Source organism: Lepus europaeus, chromosome 4, assembly GCF_033115175.1.
Source record: "Lepus europaeus isolate LE1 chromosome 4, mLepTim1.pri, whole genome shotgun sequence".
Classification (NCBI taxonomy): Eukaryota; Metazoa; Chordata; class Mammalia; order Lagomorpha; family Leporidae; genus Lepus; species Lepus europaeus.
In genome coordinates this window covers 2,126,236-2,148,129 of record NC_084830.1, presented here as the reverse complement: position 1 = coordinate 2,148,129, position 21,894 = coordinate 2,126,236, and the positions used below count along the sequence as shown (strand labels likewise).

At 65.5% G+C, this 21,894-nt stretch overlaps 1 protein-coding gene across 1 annotated transcript in view; it reads right to left on the bottom strand.

The window, feature by feature from the left end:
* Positions 1 to 21,572, bottom strand: part of LOC133758230 (maestro heat-like repeat family member 5) — a 37,925-nt gene extending 16,353 nt beyond the window's left edge. Inside the window, exons 1-18 of the mRNA XM_062189413.1 lie at positions 21,567 to 21,572; positions 20,422 to 20,480; positions 17,770 to 17,951; positions 15,441 to 15,586; positions 13,827 to 13,955; positions 11,179 to 11,338; positions 10,501 to 10,553; positions 6,497 to 6,604; positions 6,260 to 6,376; positions 6,002 to 6,121; positions 5,494 to 5,640; positions 5,006 to 5,128; positions 4,484 to 4,563; positions 3,695 to 3,914; positions 2,770 to 2,865; positions 1,350 to 1,454; positions 352 to 487; positions 105 to 268 (exon numbers count right to left, since the gene is read on the bottom strand). Coding sequence (XP_062045397.1) covers positions 105 to 268; positions 352 to 487; positions 1,350 to 1,454; positions 2,770 to 2,865; positions 3,695 to 3,914; positions 4,484 to 4,563; positions 5,006 to 5,128; positions 5,494 to 5,640; positions 6,002 to 6,121; positions 6,260 to 6,376; positions 6,497 to 6,604; positions 10,501 to 10,553; positions 11,179 to 11,338; positions 13,827 to 13,955; positions 15,441 to 15,586; positions 17,770 to 17,951; positions 20,422 to 20,480; positions 21,567 to 21,572 — 2,151 coding nt within the window. The remainder of the gene's footprint in view (positions 1 to 104; positions 269 to 351; positions 488 to 1,349; positions 1,455 to 2,769; positions 2,866 to 3,694; positions 3,915 to 4,483; positions 4,564 to 5,005; positions 5,129 to 5,493; positions 5,641 to 6,001; positions 6,122 to 6,259; positions 6,377 to 6,496; positions 6,605 to 10,500; positions 10,554 to 11,178; positions 11,339 to 13,826; positions 13,956 to 15,440; positions 15,587 to 17,769; positions 17,952 to 20,421; positions 20,481 to 21,566) is intronic.
* Between the last annotated feature and the right edge of the window lie 322 nt (positions 21,573 to 21,894).

Below are 21,894 nucleotides of genomic sequence, written 5' to 3'. Positions count from 1 at the left end.
CCATCCCAGACATCTCCCGGCTCGGGGTGGCAGCACAGAGGAGAGCCCGTGCTCTGGCGTGCCCCCCCCCCCCCGCACTGCCCGCCCGGACTCCAGGGGCTGACCTTGATGTCCGGGGAGCCCGGGGGGCCGGCACGCTGGTCCGCGCTGCTCCAGGGCGGGCCCCCATGCACACCGGGTGGCAGGAGCTCCCTCTGGGTCTGGATTGCAACCTGAGCGGCTTCTCCAGGTGGCGGGGGGCAGGGCAGGGCTGGGGCGGCCTCAGGTTCTAAGAGGGGACAGGGCAGGAGTCAGGCCTGGGGAGGGGGGAGGCCCTGGCGGGGGCGTGGTGTGCCCGGGGGTGGAGCTCACTTCTCTGGCGCAGCAGGAGCTGGTAGAGGTGGCCCAGGCCTTGCAGGCCGCAGCTCTGGACGGTCTTGTCCGGGTCCTGGCAGAGGATGCCCAACACGCCCGCCAGCTGCCCGGCGCGCTTCAGGCCCTGCTGCGGCTGTGGCGAGAGGGCGGGGCACGGCTGGCGGGCTCAAGGCACACGCGGGGTCCTCGCCGCGCGCTCGCCAGGCCTCACGGGGCCAAAGGGCGTGGGCTGCCTGCACTACTCAGTGAGGAGGGGACCCCACTCAGCGAAAACGCTGAGCCCAGCTGAGCAGTGCGCGTTGGGGCGGGAGCGAGGATCCGCATGCACGCAGGGCCCGGCCTCCCCCCTCACACAGCTCTGTCACAAACTCAGATGCTGCCCGGGCAGGTGGGGTGCATCCCACGTCCCCAGCCCTCGGCCACCCCGCCAGTCCAGCGGCCGAGGCGACGGCCTCACGTGCCTCACCCTGGGCCCCGTCCTGGGACACTGGAGACTTGAACCCCTCTGGGGGTGCCTCCCCCCAGGAACACAGAGACTCCCCCTCCCCCGTCCCCTGCCCCAGGAGAAGTGCCCCTGCTCTCCTGCCCATGGCCGCGCCTCCATCGCCCGGGTCTCCCCGAGGACCGCGTGCTGTGGCTGCTCCCCTGGGTGGAGCTGACTTCCACCCAAGCAGGGGCAGCAGTGTGTGGGGGGGTCGGGATGGGAGCCGTGAGCCCCCACCCATCTGACACGGCAGAGCCGGGCTGTGGGAAGGGGCTGCCTGCCCAAGGTGCAGGGCGGGCCCAGCCCCCCACCCCCGCGAGGGCTCAGGGGGCCGGGGCTCAGCGGGCAGGGGTGCCCACTCCCGTGTGCTTCTCAGGCGTGGGAAGGGAGGGCCCCTGGGCTGCGCTCCTGTCCGGAGCCCCTGCCCTCTGGCCGCAGGGGCCTAGGAGCCCAGGGCCGGGAGCCCCCTCGGCAGCCCAGGCGGACCCGGGAGGGGCGGGGCGGTACTCACGTCCAGGGGGAGGCTGCGGTTCAGGAACTCGAGGAGGACCACGCAGCTGCGCACGGCCCGCTGTCGCTCGTGCTCCTTCTCCGACGCCATCCAGATGTACATGTGCTGCGGGCCGGGGAGCGGCCTCGGTCACACCAGCAGGGCCTCGGCTGCTCGGCTCAGGCTCCACCCACCGCGCCGGGCCACGCCCCCAGCCTGGCCCCACTCAGCAGACCAAGGCCACGCCCCACCCACATCCAGGCCATGCCTGCTGGGCTCAGGCTCCACCCACGGCTCCGGGCCACGCCCTCAGCAGGACCCCACCTACTGTACCAGGACACGCCCCTCAGCAGGACCCCACCCACGGCGCCGGGCCACGCCCTCAGCAGGACCCCACCCACGGCGCCGGGCCACGCCCTCAGCAGGACCCCACCCATGGCGCCGGGCCACGCCCTCAGCAGGACTCCACCCACCGCACCAGGCCACGCCCCTCAGCAGGACCCCACTCAGCAGACCAGGGCCACGCCCCACCCACATTCAGGCCTTGCCTGATGGGCTCAGGCCCCCCCACCGCAGCCAGGCCACGCCCACTCGGCTCAGGCCCCCCCCCCCAACACCCAGACCACGCCCTCTCTGCCAGGCCCAGCCCTGGCTTTTTCCCAGTGGCCCCTTCCTCCTCGGCAGTGGAGGCGTCGGCTCCAGCTCAGAGCCCCCCCCCCGGGCGCATGGCTGTCCCGCCTCCCGTCTAGAATGCTCTTTCGCGTGCACACGGTGAGTGCGGGATCGCCGTCATCACCCGTCCCGCCGCTGCCCTGTCCAGTGATGGCCCAGAGCTCCCCCGGAACCCCCTGGTGAAGTCCTGGGCTCTCACTGCCTGAGCCGGGCAGGCCCCGGAGGGCGGGGGCCACAGCTGCATGGGGCTCTGAGACCCTCGGGGCACGGCTGCAGGGGCTCGGAGACCCTCGGGGCACAGCTGCGGGGGCTCTGAGACCCTCGGGGCACAGCTGCAGGGGCTCTGAGACCCTCGGGGCACAGCTGCAGGGGCTCTGAGACCCTCGGGGCACGGCTGCGGGGGCTCTGAGACCCTCGGGGCACGGCTGCGGGGGCTCGGAGACCCTCGGGGCACGGCTGCGGGGGCTCTGAGACCCTCGGGGCACAGCTGCAGGGGCTCTGAGACCCTCGGGGCACGGCTGCGGGGGCTCGGAGACCCTCGGGGCACGGCTGCAGGGGCTCGGAGACCCTCGGGGCACGGCTGCAGGGGCTCGGAGACCCTCGGGGGGGTGGCATGGCTGCAGGGGCTCTGAGACCCTGGGGGGGGGCACGGCTGCAGGGGGCTCGGAGACCCTCGGGGCACGGCTGCAGGGGTGCCCTCCGGGAGGGGGGAGCGGGGCAGGCCGTGCCTCCGTGGCGGCCCCCAGGTCTGGGGAGCCGCAGCGCTCACCGACAGCAGGAAGTGCAGCTCCTCTGCCGAGGGGCTCTGCACCAGGAAGCCCTGCAGCATGCCGTCCAGCGCCTCCGTGGTCTGGCTGAGCAGGGCCTGGGTGGAGGGCGGGGTCAGGCCTGCCTCAGCGCGGTGGGGGAGCACACCCCTGCACGGCGCCCCCACCCTCCAGGCCAGGCTGCCTGTCGTTGGAGCTGCCCACCCGGGGTCCCTGCAGTGGCCCCACTGGGCAGATGCAGGCTGGGCAGGGCTGGCGTCCAGGGCTCGGGCCCCAGGCGCCCATGGGCCCTGTGCAGGGGCAGAGCTGTGCGGCCTCCCCCTCCGCCCCGAGCTCTCAACACTGAAGCACCTGCCTCTGTGTGTGGTGCAGCCAGCGCTGACCTGGGTCTCGCACCCCCCCCCCCCCCCCCCGTCTTCACTACTTTGCTTCGTGAATTGAGGGAGGAGGGGCAGAGCACGCCAGGTCCGCCCTCCCTTCCGGGGCCCCCTAGGAGCGGGGGCTGGGACCCGGCCACTGCCTGGTGTCCTGGAGGACTCTCCCTCCACAACATCGCAAAGCCGGCGCCGCCTGGTGGAGGAGGCAGGTGGGGCGTGGGCTTGGACAGAAGCCCCAGCCCGGTCCTCCCAGCTCCCGGCACCCAGGGCGAGCCAGCCGAGCTCACTCTGCACACCTGCAGGGCTGGGGGTGGGGCCGGTGCAGACGGCCCAGACGGCTGCATTTCTCTGAGCCGGTTCCCTTGCCCCCGGTCGCTGCTGGGAAGGCGACAGAAGCTCTGCAGAGCTGGCGCACCCTAGGTGCCAGGAGCAGCTACTGCCATGTGCTTTGGGGCACCTGCTCGGAGGCCCTGTGCTGCGCCCGTGCCTTGGAGCCGCAGCGCCCTCTGGTGGTGGCCGCGGGCACCGGCAGGCATCTGTCTTCAGGGACTGAACAGGTGTGTGTGTGTGTGTGTAGGGGGCTGGGGGTCGGGGAGAGGCCCCCCTGGGCTGGGGGCGGGCGCTGGGGGCGCACCTGTATGTCGGGCGGCTCCAGGAAGAGGCAGGAGTGCTTCTGCAGGGCGTCCAGCGGCGGCAGCGCAAACACGGCGCGGAGGCAGACGGACAGCAGCCGCGACTTCCTTTCCAGCCCTATGGGCGGCCTCAGCTGACTGTTGGGAAGATGAGGGGGTGGGCTTGGCCCCAACCCTAACCCTGGAGCCCCAGCGGTGGCCCTCGTGGCTCTGGGTCCGCCTCCACCCTAGCCGGCCTCCTGGTCCGTCCGTTCCGTCCCCTGGACGCCATGACCCCTGCCCCGTGCCTCGGGCCTGGGCTTCTTCCCCGAAGCCCCCTGCGTCTCAGCTCCGTGTCCACGGCCCGGCTCTCCATCCCCCTGCTTGCTTGGAGGGAAGGCCTGGCTGTCCTCCTGCGCCCCCCGCAGGCCTGAGGAGGGCGCCTGGTCCCTGCCGGTCTGCGCACAGCCGCCTGCTGGCCGGTCGCCCTAGGTCACTCCGGGGCTCGCGCTGCTCCCCGGATGCTCCCCTGGAGTCAGCCAGGCCCCGCAGGGCTCTGTGTCACACCGGGCAGGGCAGCCTGACCTGGCCTCGGGCGCAGGCTCCGTCCCTAGCCCCTCCCTGCCTCGTGCCCCCACTCCGTCTTCCTGCAGCTCTCTAGTGTCAGGACGGGCCCTGCTAGCTCACCGCTGGGTGCCCAGGAAGGCCCGGCGGGGCGGGGCACCTACCAGAGGCTGGCGATCAGGTGCAGGGTCTGCCAGCGGCTCGGTGTGCACAGCGCGTCCTGCGGCTCCTTCTCCATCAACACCTACGGGACCAGGCACAGCTGTCACCCAGGCTGCGCCAGTCCTGCTTCTGACACCAGGCTCGCCTGGCCCCTGTGCCGCCCACCCCGGGACCCACACAGAGTTCTCACCCCCCACCCTGGGTTGGGGGGATCTCTGCCCCCAGAGGGAACCAGAGCAAAGCTGGGGAATCTGCGGTGCCCCAGCACCGCCTGCGAGATGCCGACTGTGGCTGGGTCTCCGACTGGCTCTGGGTCTGGGTGACACCTGAGTAACAGAGCCTGGTGCAAAGCAGGCCCGGAGGCTCCGTGGAGCCGGGCCCTGGTCAGCGCCAGGTCAGGGCCGGCAGGATGGCATACCTGGCCAGCCCAGATCCCCGGGAGGCCCCAGTGCACCCAGACGGGAGGGGGCTCCAGGAGCACCCCCCCCCCACCGCTCCCCTGGCGGCTCCAGGCCGGGCCGCACCTTCAGACACTCCAGGAGCTCGCAGGTCTGGGAGAACTCGTAGCTGTGGGCGCCCTCGCTCCGGCTGATGGCCCCCACCAGCATCAGCATGGCCGTGAGGAAGCTGTGCTTCAGCGTCTCGTCCTGCAGGGGGAGCAAGAGAGCGCGGCCGCCATCCAAGGGCAGAGGCCGCTGCTGGCGGGGGGGCCTGGACACCCCAGCCCTCTGGGCTGTGTGGATCGGTCCCCCACCGCCCGACCCTGCAGGAGCAGTGCAGGATGGGAAAGTGCCTGGGCCTGCCACCGCCCACTCGCACTGGGGAGGCGTGGGGCACGGGCGTTGGAAGGTGCCGGGGTGAGACCGGGCCTGTTTCCTTGTGGTGCAGGTGGGCAGAGCTGGGTGTGTGTGTGTGTGCGTGTGCGTGTGTGTGCAGGGTTCTAGAGCTCTCAGCCCTGAGGTTCAGGGGCTGCTGGGTGGGCTCCCGGGGCAGGATGGAGGGGGTCGCGTACCCAGGAGCTGTGGTGGAAGTAGAAGATCATCCGAGAGAGGATGTTGTCCACCCAGGGCAGGATGTGGGCCTTGGCCTTGGCGGCCACCTCCCCGTAGGCCAGGAGGATGGTGCTGCCCGCCCACTTCCAGCGCAGGTCCTCCGAGCTCTGGCCCTGGGGGAGGGGCGGGGAGGTGTCCCAGGGGCTCTCTGGGGGTGGGGATGTCTGGAGCCCCGGCCCCTCACTCCCCCTCCCTGGGATGGCCCACCCCTCCCCTCCTGCTCCATGGGGGATTCGGCTGCCGGGTCCTGGGAGGGTCTTGGCCCAGGGGGACTGCAGTGGGGCCTGGGGAGAGCACTGGCCCCTGCTGGGTGGTCAGGGCTACCCGAGCAGGTGCAGAGGCCAGCAGGCACCGTGTGGCACAGCTGTGTGCCAGACATGCCATGCAGGGGCAGGGAACCAAGGCCTGGGGCGGGGGCCCTGGTGTCCTGGCCCCTTGCTGAGCCCCCGGGGGCCCCAGAGCCCGCACCTTCAGGGAGAACAGGTGGAGGCTCCACTTGACCCGCGTGCTCCGGCCAAACTGGTCCAGGACGGCCCAGACATCGTCCAGGTGTCGGGCCGCGGCCAGCCCCACGGTGCGAGCCATGCCCTGTGGGGAGTGGGGGGCCCCCGATGAGCAGCCCCAAACTGCCTAAGGGAGGGGCTCACCCACATCCCAGCGCCAGGGCTCAGAGTGAGACCAGGGTCAGGCTCAGGAGCGGTCAGGCGCCGGCCCTGGGGGCCTCACCTCCCTCTGCTTGGGCCACTGGTGGGAGGTTTCCAGGAGGCCTTGCAGGTGCGTCCTGACGGTGAGGCCGCTCTCTTCCGCCTGAAGGATCAGGCCGTAGTAGGTGAACAGGAAGTCCTGGTGGAGGGTGGCGGCATCTCGTCCCCTGGCCTAGAGCAGCCTGCCCCGACAGCCCCCAGCCCCGGGCCAGCCCGGCCTCCCCTCTCTCGGGCTCCACGCACCTACGGTGGCACCCACCTTCTCCGGGGACTGCTCCTTCTGGGACTGGCTGGGCTTGGTGAGCGCCCGCAGCAGCTCCTTGGACCACACTTCGGAGTTCAGGAATGACACCGACTTGGTGGCCATCTGTGAGCACGTGGGGTGGGCGGGGCTGGAGCTGGGGCCCAGAGCTCCGCCAGCCCCGGTCCCCCCCAAGCCCTGACTCTGTCCCCCCTGCCAGCCCTCTTGTCTGTTTGACGACCCTTGGGGACACCGTATCCCCAGTAGCGCAGCAGGGTCCCAGACACAGCGATGCCTGGTACCGGCGGGAGGCGGTGCTCTGCAGGGGTGAGCCGGGAGGGCAGGCACGGCCACAGCCCCTGCACTGCCGCCCCGTGGTGGGTGCACCATCACGTATTTAGTGAATGCATGGGAGAGTGGATGAATAAACGCAAGACGAGGTCTGGAGGGTTCCGTGACCTTGAACCGAGTCGGCAAGAGCGCTCTGCTGTCGATGACGCTGGGTTGCTGGATCCGACGCTTCCAAGACTTCCGGCTTCTGGGCGGGCACAGCCCTCTGACGTGTGGTCCCAGCCACTGCTTTTGATCAGCGGGGTGCAGCTCGGGTGCGGGCGGGCAGAGGGAGCAGCGGAAGGACCGAGAGGCGGGGAACGCCGCGTTCCTGATGGTCCCCAGTGGAGATTCAGACGCTGCATCATTCCGGCCGAGACTGGCCAGAAGCAGAACAGGGAGCTTTGGCAAGCCAGTGCTCTCTGGCGGACGGCGATGGGACCGACAACGGGGTTTGGGAAGATTTCGGCGATATCGACCAAAAGGCTGCACCAGTAGGAGCTAAAGTTTAGACGGAAGTAGGGTGCCATCGCCCTGCATCGCGGGCTTGGAGACTGTGCCCCAAGGGGACCCTGCCTGGCCTGTTTGGGGATGCTGGGGTGCAGCAGGCGCTGGGGGCACCCTCGCCTGTAGCAGGGGTCTGCGCACCTGCACCCCCTGCCCCGCGGACTCGCCCGGCCCCTAACAGAGCCACCCGTGTCTCTGCGTGGCTGCGCCCATTCCTCTATGCGGTCCCAGGCGGTTTCTGGTTTCTGCACACCAGTGCCTCAAGTCTTGGATTTCTTACAGCCGTGTTCTTTGTCCTGATGGCTTCGGCCATTCCAGGGCCTTTGAAATGTCCACATACAATTTTAAAAAAGATTTATTGATTTATTTGAAAGGCAGAGTTACACAGAGAGAGAGACGGAGAGAGAGAGAGAGAGAGAGAGAGAGAGAGAGAGAGGGCTTCTGTCCACTGGTTTTCTCCCCAAATGGTCACAACGGCTGGAGCTGGGCTGATCCGAAGCCAGGAGCCAGGAGCTTCTTCCAGGTCTCCCACGTGGGTGCAGGGACCCAAGCCCAGGGGCCATCTTCTGCTGCTTTCCCAGGCCACAGCAGGGAGCTGGATGGGAAGAGGAGCAGCCGGGGTGTGAACCAGCCCCCATATGGGGTGCCGGCGCTGCAGGCGGGATTGACGCCATGTTTTTCCTGCAGTATTTGATAGGCTTGCGGGAGAAGTGCGCGGGGTTGGTGTTTGTGGGAAGTCTTCGATGATTCCGTTTCCTGACGGATCCAGCACTGTGTGGGTTTGTTTCTTCCCGCGTGTTTTCGGGGAGCTTGTTGAATCTAAATCGCCTATCTGGGCCCTTATCTCACCTTCCTTTGGCGCTCCTCACCCGGTCTGCACCTGCTGCTGGTGCCTGTGACGTCTCGACCGGCCTCGTGGGGGCGCTGCGGTGCCTCCATCTCTCCCAGGAGCCCACACCCTCTGGGCGGGTCCTGGTCCCCCGTCTCCCCTGTGCTGCCCTCTAGGTCTGCTCCAGCTCTGCCTTCCTTCCGTCTGCCTCCCAGGGTCTGCTTTGTTTTCTGAGAGCTTCCCAGAACCCAGGGCACAGACGACGGCTCCGACATGTGTCTTCTAATGCAATAACTAAAGATACAAAATTGAAATTCATGTAAGCCGTTCTTTCTCTGGTATCCCATGATTTTTCATGGTTGGTTTCTTTTTTTAAAGATTTATTTATTTATTTGAAAGGTGGAGTTACAGAAAGGCAGAGACAGAGAGAGAGACAGAGAGAGCAGAGAGAGAGAGAGAGACAGAGAGAGAGGTCTTCCATCCGCTGGTTCACTCCCCAGATGGCTGCAACGGCCGGAGCTGTGCCGATCTGAAGCCAGGAGCCAGGAGCTTCTTCCGGGTCTCCCATGCGGGTGCAGAGGCCAAGGACTTGGGCCATCTTCTACTGCTTTCCCAGGCCATAGCAGAGAGCTGGATCAGAAGAGGAGCAGCCAGGTCTCGAACTGGCGTCCACGTGGGATGCGGGCACTGCAGGTGGCGGCTTTACCTGCTCTGCCATGGCACCGGCCCCCCTGTGTTAGGGTTTCATCATCCTTCGGGCCACAAGCTCCTAACTCCTGTTGCGATCCCCCCTGACCGTGTGCCGAGTCTCTGCAGGTGCGATCTCCCCCTGACCGTGTGTCGAGTCTCTGCAGGTGCGATCCCCCCTGACCGTGTGCCGAGTCTCTGCAGGGCCATCTCCCCCCTGACCGTGTGCCGAGTCTCTGCAGGTGCGATCTCCCCCTGACCGTGTGCCGAGTCTCTGCAGGTGCGATCCCCCCTGACCGTGTGCCGAGTCTCTGCAGGGCCATCTCCCCCCTGACCGTGTGCCGAGTCTCTGCAGGTGCGATCTCCCCCTGACCGTGTGCCGAGTCTCTGCAGGTGCGATCCCCCCTGACCGTGTGCCGAGTCTCTGCAGGTGCGATCCCCCCTGACCGTGTGCCAAGTCTCTGCAGGTGCGATCTCCCCCTGACCGTGTGCTGAGTCTCTGCAGGTGCGATCCCCCCTGACCGTGTGCCGAGTCTCTGCAGGGCCATCTCCCCCCTGACCGTGTGCCGAGTCTCTGCAGGGCCATCTCCCCCCTGACCGTGTGCCGAGTCTCTGCAGGTGCGATCCCCCCTGACCGTGTGCCAAGTCTCTGCAGGTGCGATCTCCCCTGACCGTGTGCCGAGTCTCTGCAGGTGCGATCCCCCCTGACCGTGTGCCAAGTCTCTGCAGGTGCGATCTCCCCCTGACCGTGTGCCGAGTCTCTGCAGGTGCGATCTCCCCCTGACCGTGTGCCGAGTCTCTGCAGGTGCGATCTCCCCTGACCGTGTGCTGAGTGTCTGCAGGTGCGATCCCCCCTGACCGTGTGCCGAGTCTCTGCAGGGCCATCTCGCGGCCGCGCTCTGTGTGGTCGGAGAGGGGCCTCTGTGAGCGCAGTCCCGGCGGCTGCACTGGCCCTGACTCCGGGTTCCGCGCAGGGCCCGCGGGACGGGCGATCTGCCTGCCTCTCAGAGGACGGGCGAGGTTGGTGGCTGCAGGCACTGCTGCCGACGCCTGAGTGCCGAGCGCGTTCCCGGCGCCGCTCCCGCGACTACTGCACCATGTCAGCACGGCCGTCAATCACCGCTGTCAGTCACGCCAGCACCGCCCGCGGCAGCTCCCCGTGACATTTTCCGCGACAGGCGCGACCACGCTGCCCTCGCTTCTAGAGCGCCCTGGGGCCCGGGTCACTTCCGGTTCTTTGACAGCCTTTGCAACAGGGTCCTTGTCTCCTGCCGATGGCTGGGGCCGGCGAGGGACAGAGGCGTGGTGGCTGCCGCGGTCTCCCAGCTGGGACTGGCGGAGGCTGGGCCGGCGCAGCTGTGGGGTCCCAAGTCCCTTCTCTCACTGTGGGGCCAGGGAGGGGCGGTGGCCACCAGCCCCCAGTGTGTCCTGCTCTGTCCTGCTTTGGCACCTGCGCCCTCTCTGGGCCTCCAGCCGGGGCTCCAGGACAGGTGGGAGGGGCCTGTGTGTGAGAGCCCCTCCCACTGCGCCTCTGTTGGCCAAGGCCCAACCCCAGCTTCCCAAGTGACCAGGCTGTGACCGAGCCCCTTCCCAACACACGTGGAGATGCCCCCTCCCCGCCTCTCCCCTTCCTCCCCCACCTCCTCCCCACGCCGGCCGCTGTTGGTACCTGGGTCAGCCTCTCCTCCCAGCTTGCCTTGTCTTCCTTGGTGAACAGCTCCTCTGTGACGGAGAGGGGTGGGTCACCGGGCCGCGCAGGAGCTTGGGCCCTGCCTCCCCGTGGCTCCCACACTGGCCTGTGGGGGGCGCTGCAGACACTGGGCCTGGGGCCGTGGCCCCGCTGCCCTTGCTGTGTGGCCGCTGGCAAGCCACGCTGTCTCTTGGGGCCTTGGGCTCTCCCTTGGCGGGGAGCGGGGTCCCTCCCAGTGCGGCCCCTCAGGCTCCGGCACGGAGGTGTGGGACATGGGACAGTGAGTTTGGGAATTTGGAACTCCTACCGCAGAGGGAGGGGCTGCTTTAGGGAGAGCCCTGGGTGGGGCTCAGACATCACCCAGCTGCAGAGGGACCCCTGCTCAGCCTGCAGTCCTGGGGCAGGGGCACAAGCCGGGTTCTGCCTCCCCCAGGCGCCCCCAGGACATCCAGCCTCAGCCCCGCCCAGGCCAGCTCCTGCCTCCTGCTACCCCTGTTTCCGTCCTGGCTCAGCCCGTGAGACGCGGGCGGGCTGGGTTGTGGTCCCCTGTGGCCGGAGGTTCTGTGAGCGGTGAGGGACGGTGGGCTGGGGAGTTCCCCTCAAGGAGCCCCTCCCCTGTGCACGGCCCGGTGAGGGGTGGGCCCGGGCAGGACGTACCGTCGGAGGACAGCACCCCCAGGACATACAGGACGCTGCGGTGCGGGAAGACGCCCGTCAGCAGCTCCGTCTCCAGGTGCTGGGCCACGGCCCGCCATGAGTGCCTGCAGAGGGCCACCAGCACGTCGCCGGCCGCGTCCTGGTACGTGTCTTCCAGCTCCTGCGGGGCGGGGGTGGCAGGTGGTGAGCTGGCCGCCAGCGTCCTCAGCCCATTTTCTGGAGGGCAGGGTGAGGCTGAGGCACTCGGGTGGTCCCTGGATACGCACTCCTCCGCAGGGCCGGGGTCCTGTGTCCTGGGAAGTCTGAGCCTCTGTACAGGCTGTGCCCGGCCTGGAACTCCACCCCGACAGCCCCGCCACCTTGGCGCTCACTCTTGGCACGCGCCTGGGACGCCCGAGCCTCCAACGTGACCCCCGTGCTACCCCCGGCCAGGACCCTCCGCCCCTGCGTTCTTTGCCCCGTGGATTTGGAGCCAGCGGCCATGTTCCTGCCGGAGCCCCGAAGGGTCAGCGCGTCGGGTTCCCGAGAGCTGCGCCCGGGCACCCGGTGCCCCTCGCTCATGCCAGGGGTGTCCTGAGAAGTGGGGCAGGCGCTGAGACCCGGAGCCCGGCTGGAGCCTGCTCTGGTGTGAAGCCCTGGCCTGCGTGTCTCCGTGGGCGGCGTGGTGTGAGGCAGGTGCGGCCTGTGGCGGCGGCTGGGGGTGAGGGTGTGTGAGGTCGGGAGGCGCCCGTGGCCCCATGTGACGCGGCCATCAGCCATCGTGGATGCCAAGATGGCCGCTCTCACCTGGAACCTCGCTTAGGAGCGCTGTAGGCAAAGGCGGGGCAGCCGTGCACTCAGGAAGCCGAAGCAGACCGGCGGGAGCCGCGGCGAAGCCCCACGCTGTCTGCCCAGGAGCGGGGCCTCGGGTGCCCCCAGCCCGGGAGGCGGGGCTGGGGGGGACTACAAACTGGGAGCAGCAGTCTCATCCCCAGACGACGCCCCCCCCCCCCCCACCTGGCGATGCCCCCGCCCTTGGAGCTCATCTCTGGGCCGAGCGGGGAGGGTCCTTGCTGGGAGGAGGCCAGGCCTGCTGGCTCAGGGCCCGCTCCCTCCCTGGCCAGGCCCTGCACAGCCCTGCAGGACTGGTCCCTGTCCCTCCAGGCCGGAAACCCTCAGAGCTGGGCAGGAAAGGTACAGAGCCATTGCCCTGGGTCGGGGGCAGGGGAGGGATGAGACCCCATGGCTGCAGGACCCTGCGCAGCCAGAGAGGAGCCATGGGGGGCGCTGAGGCCACAGACAGGGCGGCAACGCCACGCACAGCTCTGTCCTCAGAGAGATGGCGATGCCACAGCTATGACCGCCACACACAGCTGACACGAAAGGGGACATTCTGAGCTCAAAGTCAGGACTGGGGCTGTTTGTTGATATTTTTAAATTTGTTTGAGAGGCAGAGAGAGGCAGGCACACACACACAATTTCCCAGCCCCACGGCCCGTGATGGCTGGGACTGGGCTGGGCTGAGCTGGGAGCAGGTGCTCAGGCCACGCCTCCTCCGTGGGTGCTGTTAAAGACCAGGGCACAGGGGCAGATGTTTGGGGCAACAGTTAAGACGCCACTGTCCCATGTTGGAGGGCTTGGTTCCTGTCCCAGCCGCTCCGCTTCTGAACCAGCTCCCTGCTAACGCGCCTGGGAGGCAGAGGGCGATGGCCCCTGCACCCACGTGGGGGACCCGGATGGAGCTCCTGGCTCCTGGCTTTGACCTGGCCCAGCCCTGGCTGTTACGGCATTTGGGGAGTGACCCCAGCGGATGGAAGATCTCGGTCTCTCTCCCTTTCAAACAAATAACAGTGCAAAGATGGTTTACTGCGGGCGACTCTTTCGAAGAGGATGCAAGGAAGAGAGATGGCAAAGCAGAGACGGGGCGGGGCGGCTAGGAGCCACGGGAAGCCGCGGGCCTCACTGCCAGGGGTCTCTGCTGCCTCCGACGGACCAGGGGAACCAAGGGTTGTCCAGGGCCAGTCGGCGCGAGGAGGGCGCGGGGCTGCTCATGGCACCGTTTCAGGGGACCCAGGGCAAGGGTCCGGCAGGGCCCAGTAGCAGCGCCAGCCACAGAGGCAGCTCTGGCGCCAGGCGGCTCAGCCACGCTGAGGACAGGCAGACAGCGGGGTGACACAGCCGGCAGATCCCCAGCCAGCAGTGGTGCAGAGTTTTCCATCCCCTGCTCACTTTCTGGAAGAAGCTGCTGGTGGACGTGGGCCTCCAGCCTCCAGCCCATAGGCAGGAGGAAGACTTGGGGCCTAGGGACCGGGGTCCCCCAGGGGAGGGGGCTGAGGCAGACCCCTGGCTGAGATGTGGCACCAGCCGGGGCTTTGGAGCAGTGTCAGCACCCGGAAGGTCAGGGACAAGACCATAGAGGGGGAGGGGCTGGAGGAAAGCGAGCCCGCCTCGGGAGGGGACCTCCTGGGAGACAGGAAGCCCCCGCAGGGGCCCTGGACAAGTGGCACCCCCGAGCCTCGCCTTCCTCCCCCTGAGGTGGGGTGCATGGGACTGTGCCCCTGGGGGGCGGAGGAAGGAGCACAGGAAATGGCCCCAGGCCCTGGGGGAGCACAGAGCTGGGCACATCCAGCCCCTTCGGCCCTGGGCGCAGCCGGGCGAGGGGGACCCACCGTGTTCTTGGTCATGTTCTCCAGGGCGAGCTCCATGAAGGACTTCTCCCAGGTCTCCTCCAGGCAGTCGCTGGCTCCTATGACCGCCTCCAGCACCTGCAGCAGCCGGAACGTGTGCCGGGAGGGGATCTGCGGGCCGCATGGCGGACTCAGGCTCAGGCTCGGGCTGGGAGGAGCCCGGGGGGCCCCCGAGTGGCTGCATTTGCCCGTCCACCCCACAGCCATGCGGTGAGCACGCCCTGCGTGCCGGCCTGGAGCCAGGGGCTGCACGCAGCGAGGAACGAAAACTTCCCCTCTCCTCAGGGAACTGCGCCAGGGCGAGCAAAGAGCATCCCGTTTCCAGAACGTTCATTCATTCATTCGTGCTTAGACAGATCTTTCCCTACTCACTCATCCCCCCAGCCATCCATCCACCTGCCCCTCATCCCTCCCTCCACCCATCTATCCCTCCCTCCACCCATCCGTCCATCCATCCATCCACCCACCCACTCACCTATACACCCACCCACTCACCTATACACCCATCCCCCCAGCCATCCATCCACCTGCCCCTCATCCCTCCCTCCACCCATCCATCCATCCACCCACCCACTCATCTACCCACCCACCCACCCACTCACCTATATACCCATCCCCCCAGCCATCCATCCACCTGCCCCTCATCCCTCCCTCCACCCACCCATCCATCCACCTGCCCCTCATCCCTCCCTCCACCCAGCCATCCATCCACCTGCCCCTCATCCCTCCCTCCACCCACCCATCCATCCACCTGCCCCTCATCCCTCCCTCCACCCATCCATCCATCCACCTGCCCCTCATCCCTCCCTCCACCCACCCATCCATCCACCTGCCCCTCATCCCTCCCTCCACCCACCCATCCATCCACCTGCCCCTCATCCCTCCCTCCACCCACCCATCCATCCACCTGCCCCTCATCCCTCCCTCCACCCACCCATCCATCCACCTGCCCCTCATCCCTCCCTCCACCCACCCATCCATCCACCTGCCCCTCATCCCTCCCTCCACCCACCCATCCATCCACCTGCCCCTCATCCCTCCCTCCACCCACCCATCCATCCACCTGCCCCTCATCCCTCCCTCCACCCACCCATCCATCCACCTGCCCCTCATCCCTCCCTCCACCCATCCATCCATCCACCTGCCCCTCATCCCTCCCTCCACCCACCCATCCATCCACCCACCCACCCACTCATCTACCCACCTGTCCACCTACCCACCCACCCACTCACCTATACACCCGTCCACCCAGCCATCCGTCCATCATCCACCACTCATCTACCCATCCATCCACCTGCCCCTCATCCCTCCCTCCACCCATCCACCCACTCATCCACCCATCCATCCACCCACCCACTCATCCCTCCATCGGTCTTGGCCTGTTACGGATGCTGTGACTTTGGGTGGCCTGTCCCCTCCCCTCAGCCTCCTTTCCCCTGTGTCCTGAGGGGGCTCTGAAGGTGGGCGGCACGTGCTGGCCCACTTGTCTTCCTCCATGGTTTCAGACTCCCTGAGATTACACAGCTGCTCTCTTAGTGCCAGCTTTGAGCCCCCCTCCCCGTGCCTTGTCCGCACCCGGTGGCCCGAGCACCTCACCTCCGGGTTGTCCTTGAAGTAGTCATGGATGGTTTCCAGCACCAAGTCTGGGGCCCCCCGGGCCATGTTCGCGACCTTCTTGATGACGTACTTCAGGTGCAGCGGGTCTGAGCTGCTCGCATCCCGCAGCATCTTGAAGCAGATGGCTGTAGTTGGCAGGACAGGGTGAGGGTGGGGTGCTGGGCAGGGCTGGGGGAGGTGCACCTGGGAATGAGGGGCAGGGAAGTGGGCACCGTGGGGAGCCCCGGGCCTCCTGACTGTGCACGGTCCTCTGGTGGCTGGGACAGGTAAGGAGCAGGACACGGGCGGGGCTGCACATCCTGGGCCGCCGGTCTCACTTCCAGCCGGTCACTGACCCAGCGTCCTCTGCAGCCTTCCACTCATCCAGCTGACCACACACCCAGGTGTCCATGCAGCCACCCGCATGGCTGTCCATCAGCCCGTCTTTCCTGCTTGTCCCTCTTCTTCCACTCATCTACTCACCTGCTATCTAGTTAGTGTGTTCGTCGTCCACCCAGCCACCCACCCACCCGTCCATCCATCATCCACCCACCCACCCATCCATCCATCATCCACCCACCCACCCATCCATCCATCATCCACCCACCCACACATCCATCCATCACCCACCCACCCACCCACCCATCCATCACCCACCCACCCACCCATCCATCATCCACCCACCCACCCATCCATCACCCACCCACCCATCCATCCATCATCCACCCACCCACCCACACATCCATCCATCCACCCACCCATCCATCCATCATCCACCCACCCACCCATCCATCCATCCACCCACCCACCCATCCATCCATCACCCACCCACCCATCCATCATCCACCCACCCACCCATCCATCCATCCACCCACCCATCCATCCATCCCTCCCTCCCTCCCTCCCTCCCTCCCTCCACCCACCCATCCATCCACCCACCCATCCATCCATCCCTCCCTCCATCCACCCACCCATCCATCCATCATCCACCCACCCACCCACACATCCATCCATCCACCCACCCATCCATCCATCATCCACCCACCCACCCATCCATCCATCCACCCACCCACCCATCCATCCATCACCCACCCACCCACCCACCCATCCACCATCCACCCACCCACCCATCCATCCATCATCCACCCACCCACCCATCCACCCACCCACTCACCCATCCATCCATCATCCACCCACCCACCCACACATCCATCCATCCACCCATCCACCCATCCATCCATCATCCACCCACCCACCCATCCATCCATCCACCCACCCACCCATCCATCCATCATCCACCCACCCATCCATCCATCATCCACCCATCCATCCACCCACCCACCCATCCATCCATCCACCCACCCACCCATCCATCCATCACCCACCCACCCACCCACCCATCCACCATCCACCCACCCACCCATCCATCCATCATCCACCCACCCACCCATCCACCCACCCACTCACCCATCCATCCATCCACCCACCCACCCATCCATCCATCATCCACCCACCCATCCATCCATCATCCACCCACCCACCCATCCATCACCCACCCACCCATCCATCCATCATCCACCCACCCACCCACACATCCATCATCCACCCATCCACCCTTCCATCCATCATCCACCCACCCATCCATCCATCATCCACCCACCCACCCATCCATCCATCCACCCACCCACCCATCCATCCATCATCCACCCACCCATCCATCCATCATCCACCCACCCACCCATCCATCACCCACCCACCCATCCATCCATCATCCACCCACCCACCCACACATCCATCATCCACCCATCCACCCTTCCATCCATCATCCACCCACCCATCCATCCATCATCCACCCACCCACCCACCCACCCATCCATCATCCACCCACCCACCCATCCATCCACCCATTCATCCATCCCTCCACCCACCCATCCATCATCCACTGCCCACCCACGTCTCCATCCCTCAGCTCCCCAGCACCCATCTACTCCTAACCTCCTGCACCAACCCCTCTACTCCTAACCCATTTTCTTATCCCCCATCCTCCCTTCAACATCCCTGGTGTCTCAGTGAGGGCCAAAGCGGTCTGGGGCAGGAGCGGCTCTCTGGCGTGAAGGGGGTGATATGATCAGAGGGTGGGGGGATGGGCTGTCTGGGCTCTGGACGGTGCCTGGGGAGCACGCAGAGGCCGAGGGCGTGAGCTGCTTGACATTGCCTCGGTCCTGGACGGGTCTAGTCTAGCCTCACCCCAGGACTGCGTTGGTGGAGGGACCTGGTGGGCCTGTCGGGGGCCCTGCCCTGCCCTGTCTGTCCCGGGGCTGGGCTTCACCGGCGTTGTAGGCTTCCTCCATGAACATCTTGTGCTCCTGGGGCACCAGGGCGGCCTGGCTGCTCTCCGACTTGCGGAGCAGGATGGTGGTGGGGTGCACCTTTCTGTGCCTCTGGGCAGGGTCCTGAGGTGCCCTGGTGCCAGTCGGCTCCGTAGTGGACGCGGAGACATGGGGCAAGATTCTGAAACGGAAAGCGCTGGGAGTTGGCCTCTGTGGGCAGGCGTGTGTGTTCGAGGATGCGCACGCTGGGGGCGCTCAGGGGAGCCTGGGGCTAGGCCAGGTTCAGCTGTGTCCTTCCCTGTGTCCACCCTTCCGGTCAGTGCTGGCTGAGCCCCGGGAGGGGCGTAGGGGGTGAGGCCCCACGGGCACGCTCAGGAGGCGGCTGGTGGGATGTGGGAGGTCCTTATTTTTAGCTCCCACTTGGCGGAGGCTGCGCTGGTGACCCAGGCATCACCAGTGGGGTCTCCGGGGGGGGGGTGTGTTGGGGGAGCTGCAGGAGCAGGGAGGCTGCGGGGACCCTTCAGGCTGGCCCTTTCCCGCCCCTCGTCCCCTGCAGGGACACAGCTCCATCTGGGACGGGAGGGCGGGCAAAGCACCCTTGCTGCTGGCGGTGCTGCCGCCGGAGGCCCCGCGGTGTCTGCTCCTGCTCACTCTTGCCCCTCCCGGTGCCGTACTGGCTCCTGCCCAGCACCGGCCGCCTGCAAAGCCCCCGCCCTGGCCGAGGAGGGCCCAGGCCCTGGGGACATTAGTGAGTGTGAGAATCAAGGCGGAGGGCCCAGGAATGGACTGTGCTGTGCCTTCGAAGGCGCTGCCCTCCCAGGTTCTTATTCAGGCCAGGCCACTCAGAGCCCCTGGGGTCCTCGCACCACTCAGCAGAGAGCCCCAGGGCCTGAAGATGATGCTAAGGGAGCCACGAGGACCAGACACCCCTGGTCCCCACCAGCCCGCGTGAGAGCATGGCTAGCGGATGCTCTGGTGGGAACGTGGCTTGGCCACAGAGTTCAGGAGGGACAAGGATCCCTGAGGTCGTGAATTAAGTAATGAATGGCACTGAGACGGAGGGGGCGGGCCAGTGGGCGGTCCCTGGGACACTGGGGGTGTGTCCTCAGACGGTGGCTGTGAGAGCCTGAGTTTGGGCCCAGCCGCCCCTCTCTGCTTCCCGGCACACGGTGGGATCCTTCCTCTGACACCCCCTGCCCTTGGACCTGACCTTCAGCCCTGGCCATTGTGGCCATCTGGGGAGTGAGCCAGTGGATGGAAGACCCCTCTCTCTGTCTCTCTCTCTTTCTCTCTCCCTCTCTGTCTCTCTCTCTGTAACTCTTTCAGATAACAAAATCTTTTAAAAGAAGGAATTAAGAAGAAATGAGGGCAGAGATCTCTGGCAACAATGCAAGGCGGAGATGGTGGGACAACATTAACACACAGAGAGGAAAACCCGTAGCTGTCTGTACTCGGAGAAAACATCTTTAAAAACGGAAGGTTAAATAAAAGCTTTCCTGATGACAAAGCCATAGGATTCACCACCAGCAACCCCACGCCAGCAATGTCGGGGAAGCCTTGGCCGGCAGACGGGAGCGGCAGCCGGCGGAGGCTGGAGACGCTGGTGACGCAGAGCGCGGGAGTGGCCGACACAGACGCACGGAGAACGTTTTCCTTTCTGTCACATTTAGAGGAGGGGCACTGGTGCAGCGGGGCAGACGCCACCGGGCACCTGCAGCCGTATCCGAACGCCTGCTTAAGTCCCGGCATCCTGGGTCCCTGCCACGCCCACCGGACAGAGCTCAGACTCCTGGCTTCAGCCTGGCCGCGGGGGGCACTGGTGCAGCGGGGCAGACGCCACCGGGCACCTGCAGCCGTATCCGAACGCCTGCTTAAGCCCCGGCATCCTGGGTCCCTGCCACGCCCACCGGATGGAGCTCAGACTCCCAGCTTCAGCCTGGCCGCGGGCGGCGTTTGGAGGGCGAACCGCTGGGCGGAAGACCTCTCTGTCTGTTTCTCTGTCTCTCAAATAAAATGAAAGGAGATAAAAACTGTGGGCACACAGAGTAGTGCACTGTGGGGCGTGTAGGAGCTGTAACGTACGTAGCAAGCACGGCACAGGAGGCAGGGAGGGGGCTGGGCGTGAACTCGGTGAGATCCTCAGGCTATGGACGGGAACGTACCCCAGGAAGGCAGATGGAGGAAAGACAACGTGGTCTGCCACAGACCCGAAATGACGACTCAAAATACAACAACGCAGGACCTGAAGGTGGTAGATCAGAACGGAAACCCACGGAACCGTTAGAGGACAAACAGCACCGAGACGCCATGAGCAAATGGCGCGGTGGCCAACGAGAACCAAATTCTATCCAAGTCGCTGGCGGTCCCATGATTCCTACACCGGAGACAGCCAGACGGGGTAACAAGGCAGGACCAAGGCAGGTGCCACCTGTAAGAAATATGCGTGAGATACGAAACACACCAGTGAACTACAGAGGGACGTGGGAAGCATCAGTCCACACGACACCGTGGTGGCCGTGTTAGTGCCAGAAAACGTCGATGACGTAACAGGGCCGAGCAGAGTTGGCCGTAATGATGGAGGAGTCGTTTGTCAAGACGATACGGGAATCCCGAGGGTGGAGGCATCAGTGACGGCCCCGCAAAGTACCTACAGAAAGGGCCGAAGCGCAAACAGGTCAGGAGCTGCGGCTCTCCGCACCTGCCTCGGTAGCTGAAGGGACAGACACAGAGGCCTGGGCACTCCCGCATAATCTCATCGACACTCAGGACTCCAAGGCCGGAGGATGCACAGTGTCCTCACTGCACACGGCACACACGCTCCACCACGCCAACGTCTCGTGAAGCTTAAAGGGACTCAACCCGAGCCAGGCACGGCCTCCGACCGCAGCAGAATTAAAATCTTCATGCACTCGGAAGTGCAACAGCACAAGGCGACATCAGAGGGGAAGTGAAAGGCATCTGGAGAGGACCAAGATGAGACCCCATGTCCACCTGAGGCACAGCTGAGGCAGCGCCCAGAGTGGGATTCGCAGCACTGAGCAGCTGTGCCAGGAAGGGAGGAACCAAGGTCCGGCAGCGGTCTGGCAGGTGTGGCCTGCCTGTCCACACACCGGTCCCAGAGAAGGAGAGCACAAAAAAGCAGGGAGAGAAAACTTCTAAAGATTGGAGCAGACATCATTGAAACGGAAAACAGCAAAACTATGGAGAAAACAAACAGAGCTATAAGGCGTTCTTTGAAAAGTTAAATACACTGATAACTTGCAGGACTTATCGGGAGCAGATGAGCTAAGACACACATTATTAAGAAGAGTGGCTACGGACCCCACAGTGTTAACAAGACCGCACTGGGAATCCGTTCACGCCGGCACAGCTACAACGTAGAGATGAACTCCTGGGAGTCAGATACCAAAGCTCAGGAACCAAGTGGCCAGGATGGCCCGGCCCTGAGACCAAGCTGACCGTGCAGAGGAAACCCTCCCACAAAGGCAGCCTCAGGCCCAGACGGCTTCATTCTCGAACAGCATCAACTGTGAATGGAGAAGAACCGCTTCCCACCTCATCCTGGGGGCAGGAACTTTCCTGATCCCAAGAGCACACAGTGGACGGCAAATGCCTAACGCTCACCTGGTCTCCTCTACCAGCAGAGTTCAAACTGTGCGAATGCAGCCGCCATGGCCTCCCGGGAATGTAAGGCCAGTTGAACATCCGAAAACCGGTCGGGAATGACCCACTACATGGACAGGCTACACAGACAATCATATGGTCACCCCAATAGATGCGGAATTAACTCCCCTACCTTCATGGAGACAAAATTAACCTCCCCACGTTCGTGGAGAGCCCCAAAGAATTAAGGGGTATTTCTCAGCCCAAGAGCAAGTGCCAACAGAAATCCTGCAGCTAATGTTGCCCCGGTGACCAGGCTGTGCATCCCCAAAGGAGGTTTGCTCTGACCACCTGCCATTGCTCGGTCGATGAGAAGGAAAAAGACAGAGATCAAGGCCCAGAGACCGGGAAAGGAGTGTGTTGCCTCTACTTGTGGAAGACGTTGTTATCTAAGTAGAGAGTCCCAGACAATCTATAGGAAACACCACGGGAACTGTAATGTGAGTTCAGAAGCATGAGTA